Below are 25191 nucleotides of genomic sequence, written 5' to 3' on the forward strand. Positions count from 1 at the left end.
AATTTCTGTAGGAATGGTACCAGCTCTTCTTTGTACCTCTGGTAGAATTCAGCTGTGAATTCATCTGGTCCTGGGCTTTTGTTTTGGTTGGTAGGCTATTTATTACTGCCTCAATTTCAGAACTCATTATTGGCCTATTCAGGGATTTATTTTCTTCCTGGTTCATCCTTGGGAGGGTATATGTGTCCAGGAATTTATCCATTTCTTCCAGAAATTGATTAGTGAAATTTCTAGTTTATGTGCATAGGATTGTTTATAGTATTCTCTGATGGTTGTTTGTATTTCTGTTGGGTCGATGGTAATATCCCCCATATCACTTCTGATTGCGTTTGTTTGAATCTTCTCTTTTCCTCTTCAATAGTATAACTAGTGGTCTATCTAGTTTATTAATTTTTTTCAGAAAACCAGCTCCTGGATTCATTGTTTTTTGTTTGTTTGCTTTTTTTGATGGTTTTTTTTGTGTCTCTGTCTCCTTCAGTTAAGCTCTGATCTTGGTTATTTCTTGTCTTCTGCTAGCTTTGTGGTTTGTTTGCTCTTGTTTTTCTAGTTCTTTTAGTTGAGATGTTAGGTTGTCAATGTGAGATCTTTATAGCTTTTTGATGTGGGTATTTAGTGCTCTAAATTTCTTTCTTAACACTGTTTTAGCTGTGTCTGAGATTCTGGTATGTTTTATCTTTGTTCTCATTAGTTTCAAAGAACTTCCTGATTTCTGCCTTAATTTCATCATTTACCCAAAAGTCATTCAGGAGCAGGTTGTTCAGTTTCCATGTAGTTGTGTGTTTTTGAGTGAATTGAGTGTCGCGTGGTGATGAGAAGAATATTCTGTTGTTTTGGGTGGAGGGTTCTGTAGATATCAGGTCTACTTGATCCAGAGCTGAGTTCGGGTTCTGAATATCTTTATTCGTTTTCTGTCTTGATGATCTATCTAATATTGTCAGTAGAGTTTTAAAGTCTCCCACTATTATTGTGTGGGAGTCTAGTTTCTTCGAAGCTCTGTAAGTACTTGCTTTATGAATCTGGGTGCTCCTGTATTGGGTGCATATATATTTAAGATAGTTAGCTATTCTTGTTGAATTGAACCTTTTACCATTATGTAATACCCTTCTTTGTCTTTTTTTTTTTTTTTTCTTGAGACAGAGTCTTGCTCTGTCACCAGGCTGGAGTGCAATGGTGCCATCATGGCCCACTGCAACCTCCTCCTCCTCCTTTGTCTTTTTTGATCTTCGTTGGTTTCAAGTTTGTTTTGTCAGAAACTAGAATTATGACCCTTGCTTTTTTCTGTTTTCCATTTGCTTGGTAAATTTTCCTCCATCTTTGTATTTTGAGCCTATGTGTGCCTTTGTACATGTAGTGGGTCTCTTGATTGCATCTCACTGATGGATTTTTTTTTTTTTTTAATCTGGCTTGCTATTCTGTGTCTTTTAATTGGGACATTTATTTACATTTGAGATTAGTAGTAGTATGTGTAAATTTGATCCTGTCATCATGATGCTAGCCGGTTAGTTTGCAGACTTATGTGGTTGCTTTATAGTGTCACTGGTCTATGTACTTCGGTGTGTTTTTGTAGTGGCTGGTAACAGTTTTTCCTTTCCATATTTAGTGCTTTCTTCAGGAGCTCTTGTATGGCAGGTCTGGTAGTAACGAATTCTGTCAGCCTTTGCTTGTCTGAAAATGATCTTATTTCTCCTTTGCTTATGAAGCTTCGTTCAGCCAGATGTGAAATTCTGGGTTGGAAATCCTTTTAAGAATGTTGAATATTGGTTTCCAATCTCTCCTGGCTTGTAGGATTTCTGCTGAAAGATCTGTTATTAGTCTAATAGGCTTCCCTTTGTAAGTGGTCTCGCCTTTCTCTCTGACTGAATGGCAGGGTTCTTAACCTGTCCATGTGCCTCCTGTGGGAAAGCCATGGATGTACTTCAGGAAGCTCAGGGATTTCCCCAAAATTGTGTATAAAAATCTGTGTACAGGCCGGGCGCGGTGGCTCAAGCCTGTAATCCCAGCACTTTGGGAGGCCGAGGCAGGTGGATCACGAGGTCAAGAGATCGAGACCATCCTGGTCAACATGGTGAAACTCCGTCTCTACTAAAAATACAAAACATTAGCTGGGCATGGTGGCACGTGCCTGTAATCCCAGCTACTCAGGAGGCTGAGGCAGGAGAATTGCCTGAACCCAGGAGGCGGAGGTTGCGGTGAGCTGAGATCGTGCCATTGCACTCCAGCCTGGGTTACAAGAGCGAAACTCCGTCTCAAAAAAAAAAAAAAAAAATCTGTGTACATGTGTATATGTGCATTTTTCCAGGGAGAGTATCATGTTTTTCATCAAATTGGCACAGGAGTCTGCCAATATACGAAAAGTTAAAAACTACTGTCTTGGCTGGGCGCGGTGGCTCATGCCTGTAATCCCAGCATTTTGAGAAGCCAAGGCAGGCAGATCACGAGGTTAGAAGTTCGAGACCAGCCTGGCCAACATAGTGAAACCCTGTCTCTACTAAAAGTACAAAAAATAGCCAGGTGTGGTTGCAGGCACCTGTAATCCCTGCTGCTTGGGAGGCTGAGGCAAGAGAATTGCTTGAACCTGGGAGGCCGAGGTTGCAGTGAGCCAAGATTATGCCATTGTACTCCAGCCTTGGCAACAGAGTGAGACTCCATCTCAAAAAACAAAAACAAAAAACCAAAACAATCAACCATCCAAACAAAAAACTATTCTCTTACGTAAAAGTGGTCTTAGGAAGATATCTAACATCTGCAGTCTGAGTATTTGGTCACTGTGGTTCCCTAGGCTTGCCCCTCAGCATTGTCTGCCTTGTTTTCTATCTTAAGAGTCGTGTCTGTGTGTGTCTGTGTGTCTGTGTGTATGTGTGTGTGTGTGTGTGTGTGTGTGTGTGTATATATATATATATATATATATATATATATATATATAGTCCTCTATTCTTCAAACCAACAAAATAATTTATTAATTTATGGGTCTTTTTGAGAACACACATGTTGTGGCCCAGTATGTTGTAACTTTGATTTAGTGGGTCTAAGATGTTATCAAGCTCCTGGGGTGACTGTTTTTTGGATGAGAATTATTCTATCACATGATATGCCCTTGGAGGGCAGAAATCGGTTTTTATTCATTTTTTGTTTCCTTCAAAAAAATATGTCTGGCATCAGTTACGTCTTCTGTTGAACTGAAATGCACAGATGACTCATTCTCAGTGAGATAAGTCTTTTTAGCAATCCGTTGTTTTTATTTTTCCCCGTCAAATTTCATGGGGAAAAATGCTTACCGTGCTGGCAAATACATGTTTTGTAGGTCTTGTGACTTTTTTTTTTTTTAAGCATGGTTACCCATTCTAGGACTCAGGTTATCGAATTGTAACAGGATGTGAAAATGGAATTCTTCTAGCTTCAGATTTGGCTTAGGCTCCAAGCTGCTATGTACCAAAGTAAGGTGTGAGACCACCATGTAGGAGTTGCAAAAGATGGGGATAAAAAACATGTTTTGTGACTTGTAAAAAGGGCCAGGTTGATAGAGATAAAAACATGATTTTTGGAGAGAGCTATTAGAGTTCTAGGGCTCCATATATGAAGGAAGTAGGGAAGTTTGCTCTCATCTCAAGCCCCCATTGAGAAAGGGCTTTTCTGGTCCAGAGACTTTCTACCTGATGTTCAACTGGAAAGCCAGTGGCAGAATTAGCTGTGTGGTTTGGGCAGTTACTATACTGATGACAGTGGAGCAGAGGTGTTTCCCGTGGACCAAGGTGAGCACACACAGTTGTGAGAGAGTGTGTCTGAATATGTCCAAGAGGCTTTCTTGGAAGTGCGGCAGGATCCCAACACAGATAATCTATGGAGGACTGCCAAGAACCTGAGACTGAAGCGAAAGTACTCTCATCCATCCAGAGAATAAATTACCCTTTTCAAAGAATAGATGGGAAATCTCCAGGGGTGTAGGGAAGGGAGAAGTGTCTGAAGAACACTAGAAAGTACCCTGTAAGAGAACTACAGCAGTTTTTTAACACCTTGCAAACTCAAAGAGCACCAATGTGGCTGGGCGCGGTGGCTCAAGCCTGTAATCCCAGCACTTTGGGAGGCCAAGGCGGGTGGATCACAAGGTCAAGCGATCGAGACCATCCTGGTAAACATGGTGAAACCCTGTCTCCACTAAAAATACAAAAAATTAGCTGGGCGTGGTGATGCGTGCCTGTAATCCCAGCTACTCAGGAGGCCGAAGCAGGAGAATTGCCTGAACCCAGGAGGTGGAGGTTGCGGTGAGCCGAGATCGTGCCATTGCACTCCAGCCTGGGTAACAAGAGCAAAACTCCGTCTCAAAAAAAAAAAAAAAAAAGAGCACCAATGCAAAACTAGTAAGATAATACCAGTCATCAAATAAGAACTTTCCTGTTCCATTCACCTTTCCCTCCATTTAACCCTCACCCTGGAGGGCCAGAACTCTTCATCATGAGTTGGGGGAAGAGGACTAGAAGCACTACAGGATAAAGCACTATAGGCCTGGGCCTGGTGGCTCATGCCTGTAATCCCAGAACTTTGGGAGGCTGAGGTGGGCGGATCACTTGAGGTTAGGCATTCCAGACCATCCTGGCCAACCTGGTGAAACCTGTCTCTACTAAAAATACAAAAATTAGCTGGATGTGGTGGTGCACACCTGTAATCCCACTTACTTGGGAGGCTGGGGCAGGAGAATTGCTGGAACCCTGGAGACTGAGGTTGCAGTGAGCTGAGGTCATGCTATTGCGTTCCAGTCTGGGTGACAAAAAAAAAAAAAAGCACTATAGAACAGCAGTCCCCAAACTTTTTGGCAACAGGGACTAGTTTCATGGAACACCATTTTTCCATGAATCATACCAGGCATAGAGGGTAAGAGAAGGATGGGGAGAATCATTATTTTTTCCTGAGGAGCACTCAACCTAGATCTGTCATATGTGCAGTTCACAATAGGGTTTTTGCTCTTCTGAGAATCTAATGCTGCAGCTGATCTGACAGGAGGTGGAGATCAGGCAGTAATGCTCACTCGTCCACTGCTAACCTGCTGCTCTGCAGCCTGGTTCCTAACCGTCTGTGGCCCAAGGGTTGGGGACCCCTGCTATAGGAAACAGAGCAGTCACTGTTGCCTCTTTTCTGCCGCAACTGGCCAATGTGTAGCAGGCCCATGCTAGGGAAGGAAAAAGTTTTACCTATAAATGAAGCTTTATGTATTTGGTTGTTACACTGAGACATTAATTACTGAACTGAAGGTCATTCTATACAACTTAAAGTGACAGGAGGACTGCTTACTGAAAAGTGACTGGAAAAGCCATCAATCTGCTCTAAATTTCTTCTAGTTCCTAGATTCTGTGAGAATGGAAAGAACGGCTATTGCAGAGCCAGTTTAAAGGGATTGCAAAATGTTTACAGCGCATACGTCTGGCTTTTCCTGTGTAATGCCCTTAGCACTTATGGGTTGGCTCAGAGGCACCAGTCCTGACTGGGATTTGAGGAAAGTTTTGAATTATTTGCAAATCAGTCAGTGATCTTTCTGGTAATACAACCAAGTGCCCAATACTTCATAGAGAGTCCCTGAATAAAAACTATTGTCTATAAAGATTTAGACTAAATTCAAATTTTATATGAATATTGTTGATAGTCCCAATTTGAGGCCAAAGAAACTGTGATGCTTTCAAAATAGAGTGTTTTAAAAGTGTGTGTGCACATCAACTTAATTCTCTGTGCTGTTGTAAGCATGGGAAGGATTAAAACTGCTGAGCCCTGTGGAGCAAAGTCACATCTCTTAAGAGCTCATTTGGAATGGACCTTCTCAAGTGTAGGAGATTCTTTAACTATACTTTTAAAGTTCCTATTTTTCCTTTTGGCTTAACTGAGGTGATCAGTGTAGTAAGTAAACTGCTGTCAATGTCCTCAGTTTATAGTGTTGTTTGTAATCTCTGTATCCTCACCATGCCTTCTTAATGGCACTTTTTCTAGTACTTCCTCTCTTTTTATGTTCCCATTTACTTTGCATAGCACACTGAAACTTTACAAAACGTTAGTGCATACATGAGTTAGCTTTCATTCTTCCAAAAAAAAATCTTTGTTAAAAATCCCTACATATATTAACTGCCTTTAATGGGAGGTGCTATTTTTCAATTCCAGGCAGCAAGTTTAATGCAGAACCCTCAAGTTCAACAGCTGTAAGTATATAGAAATGGCTTATTACATTTCCCTGATTCTACTTGCCAGCCTCCTAATTTGAGCACATCAGCTCAAAAATGATGAAACTGTTCCAAATGGCAGTCAGTTGGAGCTTAAAGCTATACGCATTTGGTCTAGCTTCTGGCATAACATGGGCATATTTTATTAACTTCTCCTCGTCCAGTTGTCTTACTTGTCAAGAATATACACCAATCCCAGTGATGTATTTCTTGTGTATTCTAGAATGTCAGGGATGATGACAAATGCCATTGGGGGACCTGCTGCTGGAGTTGGGGGCCTAACTGACCTGTCAAGCCTCATCCAAGCGTAAGTATTATTTAAAATAGACATAGTGAAGATGTCTTTATGTTTTACAGCTTATCTCTATGGTGAGGGGTAATGGCATTCTTTTTAAATTTTTATCTTTTACTGTTAGTAATATTGGCTTCCTTAAACTTACTAAATCTGAAAGAAGTTCATGAATTAGAACTACTTTTTAAGACTGCAGGGCAGCGTTCCAGACCTGGTCTGGCCAGCCCTGTCTGTTGAGAAAAAGAATCATATGTTCATTATGTTTTTTTCCTCCCTACTCATCATGCTTTATTAAAAAGGGACAGTCAAGTACCAACAGAATTTTTTTTTTTTCCTTTTCTGGCACCATCTCAATAAGGCAGGTGAGGGACAGATATTAGAAAAGTAGATAATTTATATCCCTACTCAATGTCTAGAGAAACTGAGGTACAGGTTAGTGACTTACTAAAGACGCCAAAGCACATTCAGTCTTTTCATTTGCAGCCTAATTTTAATTTTACTTGATTGTGTTGTCAGAATGAAATTAGGGTCCTCGGTTTTCTAAGTGGTGGCATCATTACAATATCTTTGGTTACAGAGGGTCTCAAGGATTGGTGACCCGGTACTTTGAGGGTATGGAGACAAACAGTAAAAGTTGTATCTACAAATAAATTGTGATCTCATATATATAAAGCTATTAATCCCCCATTTTTTTTTCCAATGAAGAGCCAAGAAAAAGTTTTTTTTTTAGCAGACTTCAAACTACTCAGGGACACAGATGAAAGTCAAGTATCTACTTAAAATATATATCAATTTAGGTACACATACATAGTTTAAAATCACGTTAACATACTTTAACGTTCAGGAAACAATTCAGGAAACTATTTTATTCAAACTTTTTCAGTTCCTGTCAACACTTAGAGGAACTACCTGCATCATCTTGTTACTTGAGCACATTGCCTTCACTTAAATTGGTGAAGATAACTTTGAGTTTTGAAACTGTGTCTGATGCTATTGCTGGACGCTTTATATGAAGCCACAGTACCATTTGTTGTTTGTCATCACAACCGTGTATCCACTTAGAATATTGCATTTTTAGAATGACTTTTAAGTGGCATATAGTAATGCCTAACACTGCCAATAGAGGGTCACACACTAGAATTTGTGATAAACTTCTTAGTGTTTTTAAAATTAGTTGTTAGGTGACCTCCCAAAGCATCCCAAACTGGGTGTTATATGAGACTGTTAAGACTTATGTATAAAAGCATTATATTTGAGCACATACAATAAAAACATACACTTCTTAGCCCTTTGCTTCTTTGTTATTAGCACTGTAGAAGTAGATTTCACCCAGCTGAAGTATTCATTTTATTAGCATGGGTGTTTTGTTTCTTATAAAGAACACTGCATTGTAATTATGCTATATGGAGGTATTGGTAAACTCGTAGATACTAAAGTTGTGGCTCTAAAACTTGTTTTTATAGAAAAAGCCCCCTGTAGGTAGCTTCCACATTTTCTGCAGTTCTTTTTGCATGGGTGAATGTAACTGGTAATTCCCTATTCAAACCACGTTGCATCTTTACTACAGGGGACAACAGTTTGCTCAGCAGATACAGCAACAAAATCCTGAACTTATAGAGCAACTGAGAAATCACATCCGGAGCAGATCATTCAGCAGCAGCGCTGAAGAGCATTCCTGATTTGACCAGGGGCTGAAGCCCAGGATACAAATAGTTTATGGCTATGAATGAAGTATTTGTTGTAGATAGTACCCCCTCCCTCCTTCAAAAAACCAAACACCATAACTGATGTTTGAAAATAATGGAGGAAAACCTCTTGTGTATATTCTCAAAGAATAAATCCGTTTAGACAATAGGTTTATCACAAACAGACTCAAAACATAACATGACTCCTTTGGAAATGATCACTGGCCTTGTTAAGTGCCAATACAGCACTGGGATAAGGTTCCATTTTCAAACTTCTATCATATTTGTATATTAGATTTAATAGCAAAGTATATTTATTGAACTCTAGTAGGGCTATTTGTTGGTAAGCTCTTTAGCTCCAATTTCCCTTAAGTAAAGTTTTTTTGAGAGGTGAAATGACCCAAAGGAAAGGTTTCCTATGCTGGTTGAGAAGGCATGTACCTGCCACTGAGCAGTATGTCAGGAGAGAAGGAATATTATCTAGGTTTAGCTTTGATAAGTACTATCAGTAATGAATAAATAACATGGGAACCAGTATCTTTAATGTTGCTTGTTCTGGCAAACAGGGAATCTTAAGAGTTGTTAGGAAGTAGCACTTGATGGATGTTTTGAAAAGAAAAAAAATTGGTAATGTGATTGTATAGAAAGTAAAGGTAGGATTCTCAGGTTTTCTGCATAGTTCTTAACTAATCTTGTATGCAGTTTGGTATTGATAACATTAGCATGGCCACTTACGCTAAATACACAATAAAATACATTTAGAAATCCTTAATGCACTGGTTAGGTCAGTGATATCACTGTTTGACTTAATTACCAAAATTTCCCCAGTGGTAACCTTCCCTTGGAAACTGTCAAATGTAAACACATTTAACTAAGCCAGTGACTTGCTCCTAAGTTAAGGATTTTCTAAATGGTATTTAACTGTGTGTCCATAAACACTGATTTTTTTTTTAAAAAAAGAAAACTTAGTAATTATTTGATGGATAACAAAAAGCATCATCTATCACTAACATTGCTCGTTTATGTAATCTGTGATAATTTGGCTTAGCATGCCAGTCTTATAATTAACATAGTTTAAATTTGATGCAATTTAAATATATCAAGAGACTTAAAATCTTTATTATAAATTAGATGCCATATTAGTGGAGAAAAGGAGCATTAGGCATTAATGGCATGGGTCTAACTACAGTGAGGGTGAGAGTTTAATTAAATTCCAAGTAGAATATATTTTTTGTTTATTAATCATGAAATGGGTGCTGACATGTAATGACTTCACAAGTTTTGTGAGGGAAAACTGAAAAAGGAAGTAATGTAAATTTTGTGGGGTTTTTTTGAGATGGAGTTTTACTCTGTTGCCAGGCTGGAGTGCAGTGTTGTGATCTCAGTTCACTGCAACCTCCACCTCCTGGGTTCAAGCAATTCTCAACCCTCAACCCCCTGAGTAGCTGGGATTATGGGTGCCTGCCATGACATCCAGCTAATTTTTGTTTTTGATGGTGATGGGGTTTCATCATATTGGCCAGGCTGGTGTTGAACTCCTGACCTCAAATGATCTGCCCACCTTGGCCTCTCAAAGTGCTGGGATTACAGGTGTGAGCCACTGTGCCTGGCCACGAAGTAATATAAAATTAAATTAGTAATAATTCCGATGATTAGGCCTCATGGAACCATTATCAAAAGACTAACTGGCCTGGCACAATGGTTCATATCTGTAATCCCAGCACTTTGGGAGGCTGAGGCAGGCAGATCACTTGAGGTCAGGAGTTTGAGACCAGTCTGGCCAACATGGTAAAACCTTGTCTCTACTGAAAATACAAAAATTAGCCTCGTGTGGTGGCGGGTGCCTGTAATCCCAGCTACTTGGAAGGCTGAGGCATGAGAATTGCTTGAACCTGAGAGGTGGAGGTTGCAGTGAGCCGAGATTGCTCCACCACGCTCTAGCCTGTGTGACAGCAAGACTCCACTCAAAAAAAAAAAAAAAAAAAAAAAAGAAAGAAAAAAGACTAATTATTTTGTATCTTGAAGTTTAAAAACCAACTTTTCTCTTTCTCCTTTGTAACATTAGAGCAGTAGTTCTATATCTTCATTGTAAGAATCACCGGAGAATTCATTAAAGATGCAGATTCAGGGCCACATGTTCAATTCTGATATAGCAGGTCCTGTAATAAGGCCTAGGAATGGCCATTTTAAACAGTACACGAGGTGGTTTTGATATAGATACAAGGACTCTAATTTAGAGGAACACTAGAGGTTTCTCAATTAGACTTGTAGACACCCAAGCACCTGCGCTAGAGCTACAATGAAGATCTGTAGAGATATAGTTCCGCAGAATTTAAAAAGAGCAGAATTTAAGTCTTAGACCCTCAGAAGTTAAATTCGTATTCCATCTAAGCCAACTTCATTTTTCACTAAGAATGAATTCCTAGTATTCCAGTATTATACAGAATGAAGTACTACTAATCACATATAACATATTACTGTGATATAAAAAATAGATCCTTAATTAAAAATTAGTCACTCATTCGGTGTTGAATAAGAAGTTTCTAGCGTAACTATCGAGTGCATTAAAAATGCTTTTAGAGCAATAAGATAAGCTACAAATTAACAGTGACAGAAATGAAAGAGGGCATACACTATAGTCACTACAGGTATTAACAGGCTAGCTAGAAAACACCATGACGAACTCAAGGATTGTATATTTAACAACTTAGATGAAACAAATTCCCTATAGGATACAAACTAGAAAGCTCACTGAAGAAATAGATAAACTAAATGACCCATATTTATTAAGGAAATTGAGCTTGTATTTAAGTTAAAAACCTTCCTGGAAAGAAAACTACAGGCCCAGATAACATCAGTGGTGAATTTTACTAAACACTTAAGGGAGAAATAATACCAATTCTAAACAATCTCTTCTAAGTAGCAGAGGAGGAGGAAACACTTCCCAACTCATTTTATTTGGCCAATTATTACCCAAAGATACTATAAGAAAAAAACTGTAAAGCAATGTTTTCATGTGCTAACATCTATAGTTAAGTTAGTCATTCTTTTTATATGAAATAATGGGAATTGGTGTATTGCTTCGATTTCATTTTTCTGTGTGTTTCTTTGCTAACATACAACCTGTAACAAATTCAATCTAGATGCTATCTGTCCACTTACATACATTTTCATTCTATTCAAGCCATTTTTGCTCTTCAAGTAACTTCATCACTTTGGAATCACAGCATTGCAAGCTATTTCAAAAAAGTTTTGTGTGGTTGGATTGTGCTAGCTACTTTTAAATCTATAAAAAATGCCCCATATATTTTCTTGCTTGTCTGGGAAATACAGTTGCTATCTAACCGAAAAATAAGAGGGCATTATTAAAGTAACTCTTTAAGCATTCTACTAAATATTTGACTTCCACTAATCATATTTCTTGTAGTAGCTGTAGCTATTATACTATGTAAAACAGAACAGGTTCTCTATATGCAAATGATGTTTTCATTTAATGTACCAAATTGTGTATCTATTTGACTTTTATAATATAGGTTAAACAGATCCTCTCTAAGATGGCATTATCTAATCTTTAAAGTATGAATATGTGTCTAAGTTATTGTTTATAAACAGAAGAGACTATAATTAAAATATAGAGCAGATTCCAAGTGACCATCATGTTACTTTTAAAATTTGAAACAGAATGAAACAGAAGATTCAGTCATAAGAAGATGCTTGAAAAACAATCCAAGTATCCAGTGCAGTGGCTATAAAATGTTATTTCATCATTTAATCAATCTTAATCATTTTGAGACAAAGAGACTTCAATTTTACACTGCTTGCACTTTATACAGACATTTCATTATTATGAGGTGCAAACCTTGTGAATATAGCTTTCATTCAAACAATTTGTCATGGCAATAAATAATTATGCATTGAAAAACCAATTTTTGTCTTTGATTTAATGCACTGTTACATTTAAGAAATTATACATACATTCTTGAATTTCAACTTACCAAAACAGGATAGCTTTTTTATTTAACAGCCTAAGCTTTTGTTTTCCTGACAAAATACTGAAACTTCTTGTTACATTCATGCTGCAAAATTGTTTACAACCTCAACTTTCTCACTACTTTGCTGATAACTAAGTGTGATTACATGGAGAAAGTTTTATAACAGTAATACATAATTTAGTTGGAAATCACATCAGAAGATAGAAATTATTTAAATATACCTTATGAAAGTAAGTGGCTTATACAATGAGAAAAAAAAAAAAAAAGAACCAGGAGTTTTTGGCTCATAATTAGAAAGTAAGTATTATCCTTAGTTTAGAGTTAATGAAAAAAACCAATAACCCAAAATGTAAAACCAACTCTGATCTGTTTAGTACCTGAAAGACATGTATGTTTGTAGGCATACTATATAAACACAGACACAAACCATTATAGCAATTTTGAAAACAACTAGAAAGCTTATACTGTGTTAGCAAATATCAAGTTATAAGATGACTACCCCCATTGGTTTAAGTAAACTTTTTCTGTTGACTGAATAGCTAGGAAAAAAACTGGACTAAACTGAAATATTTCTTTAAAAAATATTGAAAAGTTCTGAGAAGCAACTATATCTTCTAGATTGAGGTCAGCAGACTATATCCTGCAGGCCAAATCTGTCCAGCTGCCTTTTGTGTTTTTTTGTTTTGTTTTGTTTTTGAGAGAGTCTTGCTCTATTGCTCAGGCTAGAGTGCAGTGGCATGATCTTGGATTACAGCAATTTTCAAGTGATTCTCCTGCCTTAGCCTCCTGAGTCCAACTGCCTCTTTTTGTGTATACCACTGTACCTTTTTTGCCTACTGTCTGCTCTTGCAGTACAATGGCAGAGTTCAGTATTTGTGACAAAAACCATATGGCATGCAAAGTCTAAGCTATTTAGTATCTGTACCTTACATAAAAAGTTTGCTGACTCCTGTTCTAGATACTTGCTAGGAACAAATGGTTTCAAATACACAGCTTTTGGAGGACGAAGTTCAATGGTCATCTAAAATGAAATGAAATAATAGGTGTAGAAAACATACACATGTTCATTTCGAACAAAATTTACAAGATAAAATCAGATCTCTTCAAAACAAATACTTAATATTGTAACCATTTTACAGGAAAGAACATATTTGTTGCTGACATCATCATTTACAAAGGTGACAAAAAGAGCAGTTCTGCGAAACTAAATGAAAAGCACAACATTGGAAATTTCCTTCAGCTTTCCACTTTAATGGCTGAAGATACCACACAGACTTGTGCAATGTCATCATATTCGTATGTTCTCTTTAAGAATGTGTCTGTTAGTCTTAAGCCGGAGACGCTCTATTGAGAGAGAGAGAGAGAGAGGTAAGTCTTAAGTTTTCATTCATTTAGACAAAATATGGATATCACAAATGACTTATAGGTTAACAGCCCCCAAATCTTGGAATTTCTGAAAAGACAGCATACTTGCAGGCCTTGCACTGAAGAAATCAGAGTAAGGGCAAGACAGAGCGAAGAACTTGGATGCAGCTTTCCCAGCTGTCTTCCTGAAATTCCACACCAGTGGATGGAATTGGTATTGCACATTTCCAAAACCAGATCCATAGTCCTTTCACTGCTGGAGGAATCAGAATAATAGGAATAAATCTTGTTCATTTCACAAAGAAGTTCTGCGATATTTCTACTAGTGACAGTAAACTTGTTTTCTCAGTGTCCAGGAGAATAAAAAACAGAAAGAGAAAAGCTATTATAACATTTTTAATATCACTTAAAAAAGAATCAGGACTATGAAAGGAAGTCACACCTTCTAGCACTTAAAACAGCCTTAGACTAATCTGCCTGTTTGGATGTTGGCCTCCTAGTTCTATCATTCAACACTGGCCTCCTTCCTGGGGTGCTGATCTGCTGTTAACAGTTTTGCCATTTTTCTGGGAGACTTCCAGACATTTGTGTCTAATCTTGTTGCCATACATTCTCACTGTTTCTGTTAGGTACTCTACAGGAAAAGAAGAAAACAGCTGATTCTGGTCTAGTCCTTTTGATATTTTATGTTACTTTACCATAACTTGGAAAACAACTGGCAAGATGCGTAAGACATAAACACTATTCAGGTTTGCTAACCGAGTTATTTACCAAGAAAAGACTCCTTCTGTTTGTAACAGATATCACCAGTTCAGCTTAAATATGTTAAGTTAAAAAAACTTAATGAAAGTATGCACATTGTTCTTTTTAAAATAACCGAAAGGCTCATAATGAAAAATAGCCTCCTACCACCATTCATGGCTACTTATGGCTCCTTTAGCTGTTTATTCTTATACTTGGCTCCATATTTTAAACTGCTTATTTAAATTTTATTTTTTTTGTAGACATATTGACCTTATAGTATTAACTTGTATATGTCTGTATCTCCCTAACAAACATTTGAGATGCCTACTATGTACCAGCGACCAGGGTAGATGCACTACATGACTATTATTAATTTCACAAAAATCCACTAAGATTTATATATGTTGTGTGCATGTGTCTGTGCATGTCTCTGGTGTGTAGGGGCAGAGAATAACATTTACATAGAAAGGAAAATAAAGATAATAATAATACAAACCAAGTGGTAAGGCAAGTAGGAGCAGAGGTGACTGCATTGGGACTTAATTCAATTTTTTTCTAGTTTCAAAGCCCTGTGCTCTTTGCTTCCTGATAATTCAGATTATGCTCTCTCTCTACTGTCAAAACCCTGTTTTTGAATCAATGATTTCCCCTTACATTAAATCCATAAACAATGTTTGGTTTCTTAATACTCAAGATACAGCTCAAGTACAAGTATGCCTCAAAAAATCTTACTACTTTAACTCATAATGTATTAATATGTAAGAACCTATTAGAATTCATGTTTTGGTGAAGGAAGTATAAACAATGAGAAGAGAAACTTTGAAGTCAAATATACCTGGTTTAAAATTCTGGCCCCATCTTTTCTAGCCCTCTGAGATTGACTAAGCCACTTAGCCTCTCTGAGTTGGCTTTCTCTGGCATAGAATGTGAATAATGAATACCCACCTCATAGAGTGTGATGCATGAATGAAATAAAATACAGAAGATGCATATACAATAGGCTTTTACAAATATGTAATTATACTGCTACCAGATGAAAAATTTTACAGTACTCAATATGAACATTAGAGAAGGCTATATGTCAAGAGGAAACTCAAAAGGAGATAGTAATAAAAAGATTTAAAAATTCTCTTCTAGGTAGGTGAGGTAGAAAGGACATCCATCCTCAAACGGTGGCATTACCTGCAGTTTGTTATTTTACAGGTAATATGAAAAGGTTCTTCAAGGTTTACGGTATCTGGTATTGCCTCCAAAGACAACCTAACGTCTCCATAACCTGGAGCCTAAGAAAACAAGCAACACAGTTAATACATATCTATCATAAAACCTTTCTATTTTAATGAAGGCACCGCAGCAGCACATTCACTCAACAGTTGTTGGGTTTCTAAGCTGATGTTCTAAGAAAATACTTCTAACTCCCTTTACTCTACCTCATTATACGTTCTTTTGCAGCTACTGCCTGTGGAATAGCCTGGCAGACCTGGACTGTATTTGTTATATAAATAATTACTCCATCTTCAGTAGAGGTAAAATGAATCTCACAGGTAAGCAGTCAGTCAAGAAATTTCAGGGAGTTGAAGGGACACTTTCCAGGTACTGTAGCCTCTATATCTATACTCTAAATAGGTAAGGTTATTTTCTAAAGAAAGAGGAGGATGATGTTAAAAGGAGCCAGGAAGAAAATCATGACTTTTCACAAGACACACAAATTAGGATGGACTATAACAACACTGAGGCTTGGAACAGGCCATGGCTATATTTAAGTGGTCCTATGGATCATTACTGTCATCATCTTTTTTTAATTACTGCCTCAAACAGTGAAAGAAAAGTACAATTTAGAATATGTCAAAACATGTAATATTCAGCATAAAGGAAGGAGGATCCTGTCATATATTCTTAAAAGCATAAGAAAAAGAAGCCTGGTAGCTATCCCTATTCTCAGAGCAGAAATTAGGTAAAATATGCAACCAATGCATATAAGATAACTTTAGTAGAACTTACCTTCTGAGGAGTTGCCTCAGGATATATATATATATATATATATATTTTTTTTTTTTTTTTGAGACAGAGTTTTGCTCTTGTTGTCCAGACTGGAGTGTAATGGCACGATCTCAGCTCACTGCAACCTCCACCTCCTGGGTTCAAGCAATTCTGCCTCAGCCCCCTGAGTAGCTGGGATTACAGGCATGAGCCACCATGCCCAGCTAATTTTTGTATTTTTAGTAGAGACAGGGTATCACTGTATCAGCCAGGCTGGTCTCGAACTCCTGACCTTGTGATCTGCCTGCCTTGGCCTCCCAGAGTGCTGGGATTACAGGTGTGAGCCACCGTGCCCGGCCGCCTCAGGATTTTTAACATCTTAAAAACGGTACGAACCGAGTAGGTGAATGTAGTAAGTCCAAGAGTTTCAGGACAATGCAAAATAGAAAACCTTAATGTATTTGGATATCAGAAGAAGAATGAGCATGTGTTACCAAAGGAACGACACTTGATAAGCAGTTATTTCAATTTGTTTGATAAAGAACACATGTATTGTGGATAAATTAACACTGACCATTTTTCATTCTACCCACCTATCAGTGAAACTATTAATCTTTTCTTCTCTAGTAATATTAATGGCTTTTATAGTGCTCCAGTTTTTTTACTGATGGATGTAAAAATATTTAAGTTGTTCTAACTGCCTGTCTCCCACACACTCCAGTGGAGTTTTTTCCAAACTCACCATTCTTTGAAGTTGGCTGGTCTGTAACCTTCCCCTTTCACCTAGATTTGTTTTCCATACTATATCCAGTTTTCCAATTACTGTTACTCCCTTAATGATGCCTGCTTTTTCTGCAAATTCCTTCTTGGGCTTTAGGCAGTATAAATACTGGCGTGTGTCCATCGGCTGCAAATATGCTCTTGACCTAAACGTAGATACACTGAAAGGGGCAGAGACAGAGATAAAGAAAATTCTCTAGCATCTTTTAAAAGAGAAACCATGGCTGTGATGCTGTGATTGTTCCTTTGGATAGGAACTGGATGATGTACCTCCAAAGATCAACAGTAGAACATGTTAGTGATTTCAAAACAAATAAAAAGAATCACTGCGATGATTTATTTTTCTTTAATTTTTTTCAGTTGACATAGAAAATACTGAGGTTCTGTATAGTAATTGGTACTCCAAAATGGGGTCCTTTTTTTAAAAAAATAATTTTAAGAGACCAGGTCTTTCTCTGTCACCCAGGCTAAAGTTCAATGGTATGATCATAGCTCACTGTAACTTATAATTTCTTGGCTCAAGGAGGTTCTTTATAATAGAATATAACATATTACTTATAAAATTGGACGTGTATCAATTAACTGAAAAGTGCAATAGAAATCAGAACCTGAAGTATCCTGTCTTTTTTCTCTAAAATTATCAACAGACTAATAAAAGACATACCATTCTAAGCAAATTTCAAAATGAACTAAAATATCTAGAAGACAATGGCAAATTGTTTTCCTCAATTGTAACCAACCTAATAATATAAAAGCAAACTTTTCATTCCTAATTAAAAAATTCAGGTACTTTCCCAAGGTATTACCTTTTTATTCTTCTTCTTCTTTTTTTTTTTAATACAGGGTTTCTCTGTCACCAGGCTGGAATGCAGTGGTACAATCATGGCTCAATGCAGCCTTGAACTCGTGGGCTCAAGTGATTTTCCTGCCTCACTCTCCCAAGGAGCTAGGACTGCAGGAGTACACACCATGCCCAGTTAATTAAAAACATGTTTTAGTAGTAATGGAGTTTCTCTAAGTTGCCTAGGCTGGTCTAGAACTCAGGGCCTCAAACGATCCTCTGGCCTCAGCCTCCCAAAGGGTTAAGACTACAGGCATGAGCCACCACATCCAGCCCATTACCTTCTTATCGGTATTACTGTCAACCCTACATTTATTCTTCCTCTTTTAAATTAGCTATGTAAAGGCATATGTATTTTCGTTTCACAAAATACTAAATCATTTATTCCTATATTCTTTTCTTTTGATGTTGAGAGAGTATTTCTTTTTTAAACCCACATTCACTCTTACTCTTTTTAACTTCTCCACCATTCCTTCTCATTCCTCCACTTTATCATTTGCAGGATAGCAATGATAGGTTTCATATTTACCTCACTGGATTTTTATGAGACTTAAAAGACAAAGTGCTTTGTATACTAAAACATATAATGAATGCAAAGGGCTAGGATCTTTATTTTTATGTAATGGAGGGATGAATAGATGGAGCATAGAGATTTCTGGTAAAGTGAAAGTGTTTTGCATAATATAGTAATGGTGGATATACATTATACATTTGTCAAAACCTACAATACTTGCCTATAGTTCCAGCTACTTGGGAGGACCACTTGAGCCCAGAAATCTGACTTCAGCCTGGGACACATTAGTGAGACCTGTCTCTTAAAACACAACAAATCAAAAACCAAAAACAATAAAATATACAACAAAAAGTATGAACTCTAATGTAAATTATAGATATTAGTTAATAGTAAGTGTCAATATTGGCTCATCAATTGTAGTAAATGTTCCGCATTAAAACAAGATGTAGATCAGCCACAGTGGCTCATGCCTATAATCTCAGCACTTTGGGAGGTTGAGGTGGACAGATCATTTGAGGCTGAGGCACCAGCATCGTCTGAACCCAGAAGGTGAAGGTTGCAGTGAGACTAAATCAAGAGAGTGCCACTGCATGCCAACTTGGCTCACAGAGCTGGATTCTGTCTCTAAATAAATAAATAAAGGAGGGAGGATTCAAGATGGCCAAAAAGGAATAGCTCTGGATTGCAGTTCTCAGCGAAAATGCAGAGGGTAAGTGATCACCGCATTTTCAAATGAATTTTTACTGCCCACAGACCAGGAGATTCCCAGGCGGAAAAGTGCCATGAGTCTCCAGTGTGGCTGTTTCAGCTGGTGCAATGGGTCTCAGCACAAAAACTCACACAAATCCGGGTGTCAGCGACTGGAATGCCTGGGAGACAGAGTCGCCCGTTCAAGTGAAAAAAAGGGGGCTGAAACCGTAAGCCAGGTGACCTGGCTCAGCTGGTCCCAGCCCCACAAAGACCAACAATTTGTAACGCTCTGGATTGAGTGTTTCACAGCAAGCACAGCTGGACCTGGGATGGTATGGCTTTGGGTGGGGAGGAAGAGCATCTGCAATTACAGAGGCAGTGAACCACTACCAAGGCAGTCTGCCATTACTGAGGCAGACCACCATGACTGAGGCAGTAGTCATTATCCAGGCAGTCCGCCATTACCGAGGCAGTCCGCCATTACTGAGGCAGCCATTACCGAGGCAGTTCTAACTATACCCTTATAAGCAAAACTGCAAGGAAGTTCACACAGCAGCTGGGTAAAGCCCATGGCAGGTCAGCAACAACTCTGCTGGCGGACTGTGACTAGGCTACCTCCTCACTGGGCAGGCACCTCTGAAAAAAGGCAGCAGAATGACAGGAACTTATAAATAAAGCCCCACCTTCCCAGGACAGAGCACCTGGGAAAAAAAGGCGGTTATGCATTCTGCTGCAACAGACTTAAACATATCTGCCCCGCAGCTCCGAACAGAACAGAGCTCACAGCTCAGCACTTGAGCACCTATAAAAGACACACTGTCTCCTCAAGCAGCTCCCTGACCCCCGTATATCCTAAGAGACACCACATAAAGGAGAGCTCAGGTTGACATCTGGTGGGTATCCTTCTGGGACAAAGATAACAGAAGAAACTGGCAGCAATCCTTACTGTTCTGCAGCCGCTGCAGGTGATCCCCACACAAGCAGGGTCTGGAGTGGACCTCCAGCAGTCCTTCAGCAGGGGAGCCTGACTGTTAGAAGGAAAACTAAGAAACGAAAAGAAATAACTTCATCAGCAACAAAAACGACGTCCACTCAGAGACCCCATCTGAAAGTCAACAACCACAAAGACCACAGGTATATAAATCCACAAAGATGGGAAGAAACCAGTGCAAAAAGGATGAAAATACCCAAAACCAGAATGCTTCTCCTCCTCCAAGGGATCACAACTCATCACCAGCAAGGAACAAGGCTGGATCGAGAATGAGTCTGATGAATTGACAGAAACAGGCTTCAGAAGGTGGGTAATAAACTTCTCTAAGCTAAGAGATCATGTTCTAACCCAATGTAAAGAAACTAAGAACCTTGAAAAAAGGTCTGATGAAATGCTAACTAGAACAAACAGCTTAGAGAGGAATATAAATGAATTGATGGAGCTGAAAAACACAACATGAGAACTTCGTGAAGCATACACAAGTTTCAATAGCTGAATTGACCAAGCAGAGGAAAGAATATCAGAGATTGAAGATCAACTCAATGAAATAAAATGAGAAGGCAAGATTAGAGAAAAAAGAAATGAACACAGCCTCCAAAAAATATAAGATTATGTGAAAAGACCTAATCTACGTTTGATAGGTGTACCTATCAAATGTAATGGAGAGAATGAATCCAAGCTGGAAAACACTCTTCGGGATATTATCCAGGAAAACTTCCCCAACCTAGCAAGGCAGGCCAACATTCAAGTCCAGGAAATACAGAGAACACCACGAAGACATTCCTCAAGAAGAGCAACCCCAAGGCACATAATTGTCAGATTCACCAGGATTGAAATGAAGGAAAAAATGCTAAGGGCAGCCAGAGAGAAAGGTCGGGTTACACACAAAGGGATGCCCATCAGACTCACAGCAGATTTTGCAGAAACCCTACAAGCCAGAAGAGAGTGGGGGCCAATATTCAACATCCTTAAAGAAAAGAATTTTCAACCTAGAATTTGATATCTAGCCAAACTAAGCTTCATAAGCGAAGGAGAAATAAAATCCTTTATGAACAAGCAATTGCTCAGAGATTTCATCACCACCAGGCCTGCTTTACAAGAGAACTCCTGAAAGAAGCACTAAACATAGAAAGGAACAACCAGTACCAGCCAATCGAAAAATGTACCAAATGGTAAAGAGCATCAATACAATGAAGAAACTGAGTCAACTAATGGGCAAAACAACCAGCTAGCATCAAAATGGCAGGATCAAATTCACACGTAATAATATTAACCTTAAATGTAAATGGGCTAATGCCGCAATCAAAAGACACAGACTGACAAATTAGACAAAAAGTCAAAACCTCTCAGTGCGCTGTATCCAGGAAACCCATCTCACGTGCAAGGATACACATAGGCTTAAAATAAAGGGATGGAGAAAGATCTACCAAGGAAATGGAGAGAAAAAAAAAAAACAGTCTCTGATAAAATAGACTTCAAACCAACAAAGATCAAAAGAGACAAAGAAGGGCATTACATTACATAATGGTAAAAGGATCAATGCAACAAGAAGAGCTAATGATCCCAAATACATACGTGCCCAATATAGGAGCACCCAGATACATATTAATGACCTACAAAGAGACTTAGACTCCTACACAATAACAGTGGGAGACTTGAACACTCCACCGTCAATTTTAGACAGATCAACAAGACAGAAAATTAACAAGGATATCCAGGACTTGAACTCAGATCTGGACCAAGCAAACCTAATAGACATTTACAGAATTCTCCACCCCAAATCCACAGAATATACATTTTTCTCAGCACCACATCACACCTACTCTAAAATTGGCCACATAATTAGAAGTAAATCACTCCTCAGCAAATGCAAAGGAACAGAAATCATAACAGTCTCTCAGACCACAGTGCAATCAAATTAGAACTCAGAATTCAGAAACTAAGAACCGCACAACTTCATGGAAACTGAACAACTGGCTCTTGAATGTTGACTGGATAAACAATGAAATGAAGGCAGAAATAAAGATGTTCTTTGAAACCAGTAAGAATGAAGACACAATGTACCAGAATCTCTGGGACACCTTTAAAGCAGTGTCTAGAGAAAAACTTATAGTAATATATGCCCACATGAGAAGAAAGGAAAGATCTAAAATCGACACCCTATCATCAAAATTGAAAGAGCTAGAGAAGCAAGATACAAAAAACTCAAAAGCTAGCAGAAGACAAGAAATAACTAAGATCAGAGCAGAACTGAAGGAGATAGAGACACAAAAAATCCTTCAAAAAATCAATAAATCCAGGAGCTGGTTTTTGAAAAGATCAACAAAATAGACCACTAGCCAGATTAAAAAAAAAGAAAAGAGGGAACAATCAATCAAATAGATGCAATAAAAAACGATAAAGGGGATACCACCACTGATTCCACAGAAATACAAACTACCATCAGAGATTACTACAAACAACTCCATGCATGTAAACTAGTAAACCTGGAAGAAATGAATAAATTCCTGGACACTTACACCCTCCCAAGCCTAAACCAGGAAGAAGTCGAAATCCTGAATAGATCAATAACAAGGGCTGAAGTTGAGGCAGCAATTAATAGCATAGCAACCAAAAAAAGCCCAGGTCCAGATGCATTCACAGCCAAATTCTACCAGATATACAAAGAGGAGCTGGTACCACTCCTTCTGAAACTATTCGAAACAATCCAAAAGGAGGGAATCCTCCCCAAATCACTTAATGAGACCAACATCATCCTGATACCAAAACCCAGCAGAGACTCAACAAGCAAAGAAAACTCCAGGTCAATATCCATGATGAACACAGACATAAAAATCTTCAATAAAATACTGGCAAACCGATTGCAACAGCACATCATAAAGCTTATCCATCATAATCAAGTAGGCTTCATCCCAGGAATGCAAGGCTGTTTCTATTTATGCAAGTCTATAAATATAATTCACCGCATAAAAAGAACCAAAGACAAAAACCACATGATTATCTCAATAGAGGCAGAGAAGGCCTCTGACAAAATTCAACAGCCCTTTATGCTAAAAACTCTCAATAAACTAGGTATCGATGGAATGTATCTCAAAATAATAAAAGATATGTAAGATAAACCCACAGCCAATATCATATGAATGGGCAAAAACTGGAAGCATTCCCTTTGAAATCCGGCACTAGACAAGGATGCCCTCTCTCATCACTCCTATTCAATATAGTATTGGAAGTTCTAGCCAGAGCAATCAGGCAAGAAAAAGAAAGGTTATTTAATTAGGAAAGGAGAAAGTCAAATTGTCTCTATTTGCAGACAAGATGACCGTATATTTAGAAGACCCTATTGTCTCAGCCCAAAATCTGCTGAAACTGATAAGCAACTTCAGCAAAGTCTCAGGATATAAAATCAATGTGCAAAAATCACAAGCATTCCTATACACCAATAACAGACTTAAAGAGAGCCAAATCAGAATGAATTGCCACTCACAATTGCTACAAAGCGAATAAAATACCTAGGAATACAACTAACAAAGGATGTAAAGGACCTCTTCAAAGAGAACTACAAACCACTGCTCAAAGAAATAAGAGAGGACACAAACAGATGGAAAAACCTTCCATGTTCATGGTTAGGAAGAATCAATATCGTGAAAATGGCCATAATGCCCAAAGTAATTTATAGATTCAACGCTATCCCCATCAAGCTACCATTGACCTTCTTCACAGAACTTAAAAAAACCTTAGACTTCATATTGAACTAAAAGAGAGCCCACATAGCCAAGTCAATTCTAAGCAAAAAGAACAAAGCGGGAGGCATCATGCTACCTGACTTCAAACTATACTACAAGGCTACAGTAATCAAAACAGCATGGTACTGGTACCAAAACAGAGATATAGACCCATGGAACAGAACAGAGGCCTTGTAGGCAACACAACATATCTACAACCATCTGATCTTTGACAAACCTGACAAAAACAAGCAATGGGGAAAGGATTCCCTGTTTAATAAATGGTGTTGGGAAGGCTAGCCATGTGCAGAAAGCAGAAACTGGACCCCTTCCTGACAGCTTACACTGAAATTAACTCCAGATGGATTAAAGACTTAAACATAAGACCTAACACCATAAAAACCCTAGAAGAAAACCTAGGCAAAACCATTCAGGATATAGGCATAGGCAAGGAGTTCATTACTAAAACACCAAAAGCACTGGCAACAAAAGCCAAAATAGACAAATGGGATCTAATTAAACTCCAGAGCTTCTGTACAGCAAAAGATACAATCATTAGAGTGAACTGGCAACCAACAGAATGGGAAAAAATTTTTGCAATCTACTGATTTGACAAAGGGCTAATATCCAAAATCTACAAAGAACTAAAACAGATTTACAATAAAAAAAAAAAAAAACAAATGAACCCATTGAAATGTGGGTGAAGGATATGAAGAGATACTTTTCAAAAGAAGACATATATAAGGCCAACTAACACATGAAAAAATGCTCATTGGCTGGGCACGGTGGCTCAAGCCTGTAATCCCAGCACTTTGGGATGCTGAGGCAGGTGGATCACAAGGTCGAGAGATCGAGACCATCCTGGTCAACATGGTGAAACCCCGTCTCTACTAAAGATACAAAAAATTAGCTGGGCATGGTGGCATGTGCCTGTAATCCCAGCTACTCAGGAGGCTGAGGCAGGAGAATTGCTTGAACCCAGGAAGCGGAGGTTGCAGTGAGCCGAGATCGCGCCATTGCACTCCGGCCTGAGTAACAAGAGCGAAACTCCGTCTAAAAAAATAAAAAATAAAAAAAAAAAATAATGCTCATCATCACTGGTTATCAGAGAAATGCAAATCAAAACTACACTAAGATACCATCTCACACCAGTTAGAATGGCGATCATTAAAAAAATCTGGAGACAACAGATGCTGGAGAGGATGTGGAGAAATAGGAAAACTTTTATGCTATTGGTGGGAGTGTAAATTAGTTCAACCATGTGGAAGATAGTGTGGCGATTCCTCAAGGACCTAGCAATAGAAATTCCACTTGACCCAGCAATCCCATTACTGGATATATTTCCAAAGGATTATAAAGTGTTCTATTATAAGGACACATGCACACAAATGTTCATTG

The 25191-nt window shown here is 38.3% G+C and overlaps 2 protein-coding genes across 10 annotated transcripts in view; one reads left to right on the plus strand and one right to left on the minus strand.

Moving 5' to 3' along the window:
- SGTB (small glutamine rich tetratricopeptide repeat co-chaperone beta) overlaps positions 1–12100 on the plus strand; it is a 56135-nt gene extending 44035 nt beyond the window's left edge. For both annotated transcript variants that reach the window (XM_010336572.3, XM_003925791.4), the window contains exons 9-11: positions 6139–6176; positions 6421–6504; positions 8057–12100. In XM_010336572.3, the coding sequence (XP_010334874.1) occupies positions 6139–6176; positions 6421–6504; positions 8057–8168 (234 nt within the window). In that variant the 3' untranslated portion in view covers positions 8169–12100. The remainder of the gene's footprint in view (positions 1–6138; positions 6177–6420; positions 6505–8056) is intronic.
- The window catches only part of TRAPPC13 (trafficking protein particle complex subunit 13), a 59038-nt gene continuing 45764 nt past the window's right edge, over positions 11918–25191 (minus strand). For 4 of the 8 annotated variants that reach the window (XM_074385398.1, XM_074385389.1, XM_010336575.3 and 1 more), the window contains 4 exons: positions 16998–17196; positions 15458–15558; positions 13637–13784; positions 11918–13510 (listed from right to left, as the gene is read on the minus strand). In XM_074385398.1, the coding sequence (XP_074241499.1) occupies positions 13403–13510; positions 13637–13784; positions 15458–15558; positions 16998–17196 (556 nt within the window). In that variant the 3' untranslated portion in view covers positions 11918–13402. Of the gene's footprint in view, positions 13511–13636; positions 13788–15457; positions 15559–16997; positions 17197–25191 lie in introns of all 8 variants that reach the window. The other 4 variants (XM_074385395.1, XM_074385384.1, XM_003925789.4 and 1 more) reach the window with 1 other exon arrangement.

The sequence above is a fragment of the Saimiri boliviensis genome, chromosome 1, assembly GCF_048565385.1.
Source record: "Saimiri boliviensis isolate mSaiBol1 chromosome 1, mSaiBol1.pri, whole genome shotgun sequence".
NCBI lineage: Eukaryota > Metazoa > Chordata > Mammalia > Primates > Cebidae > Saimiri > Saimiri boliviensis.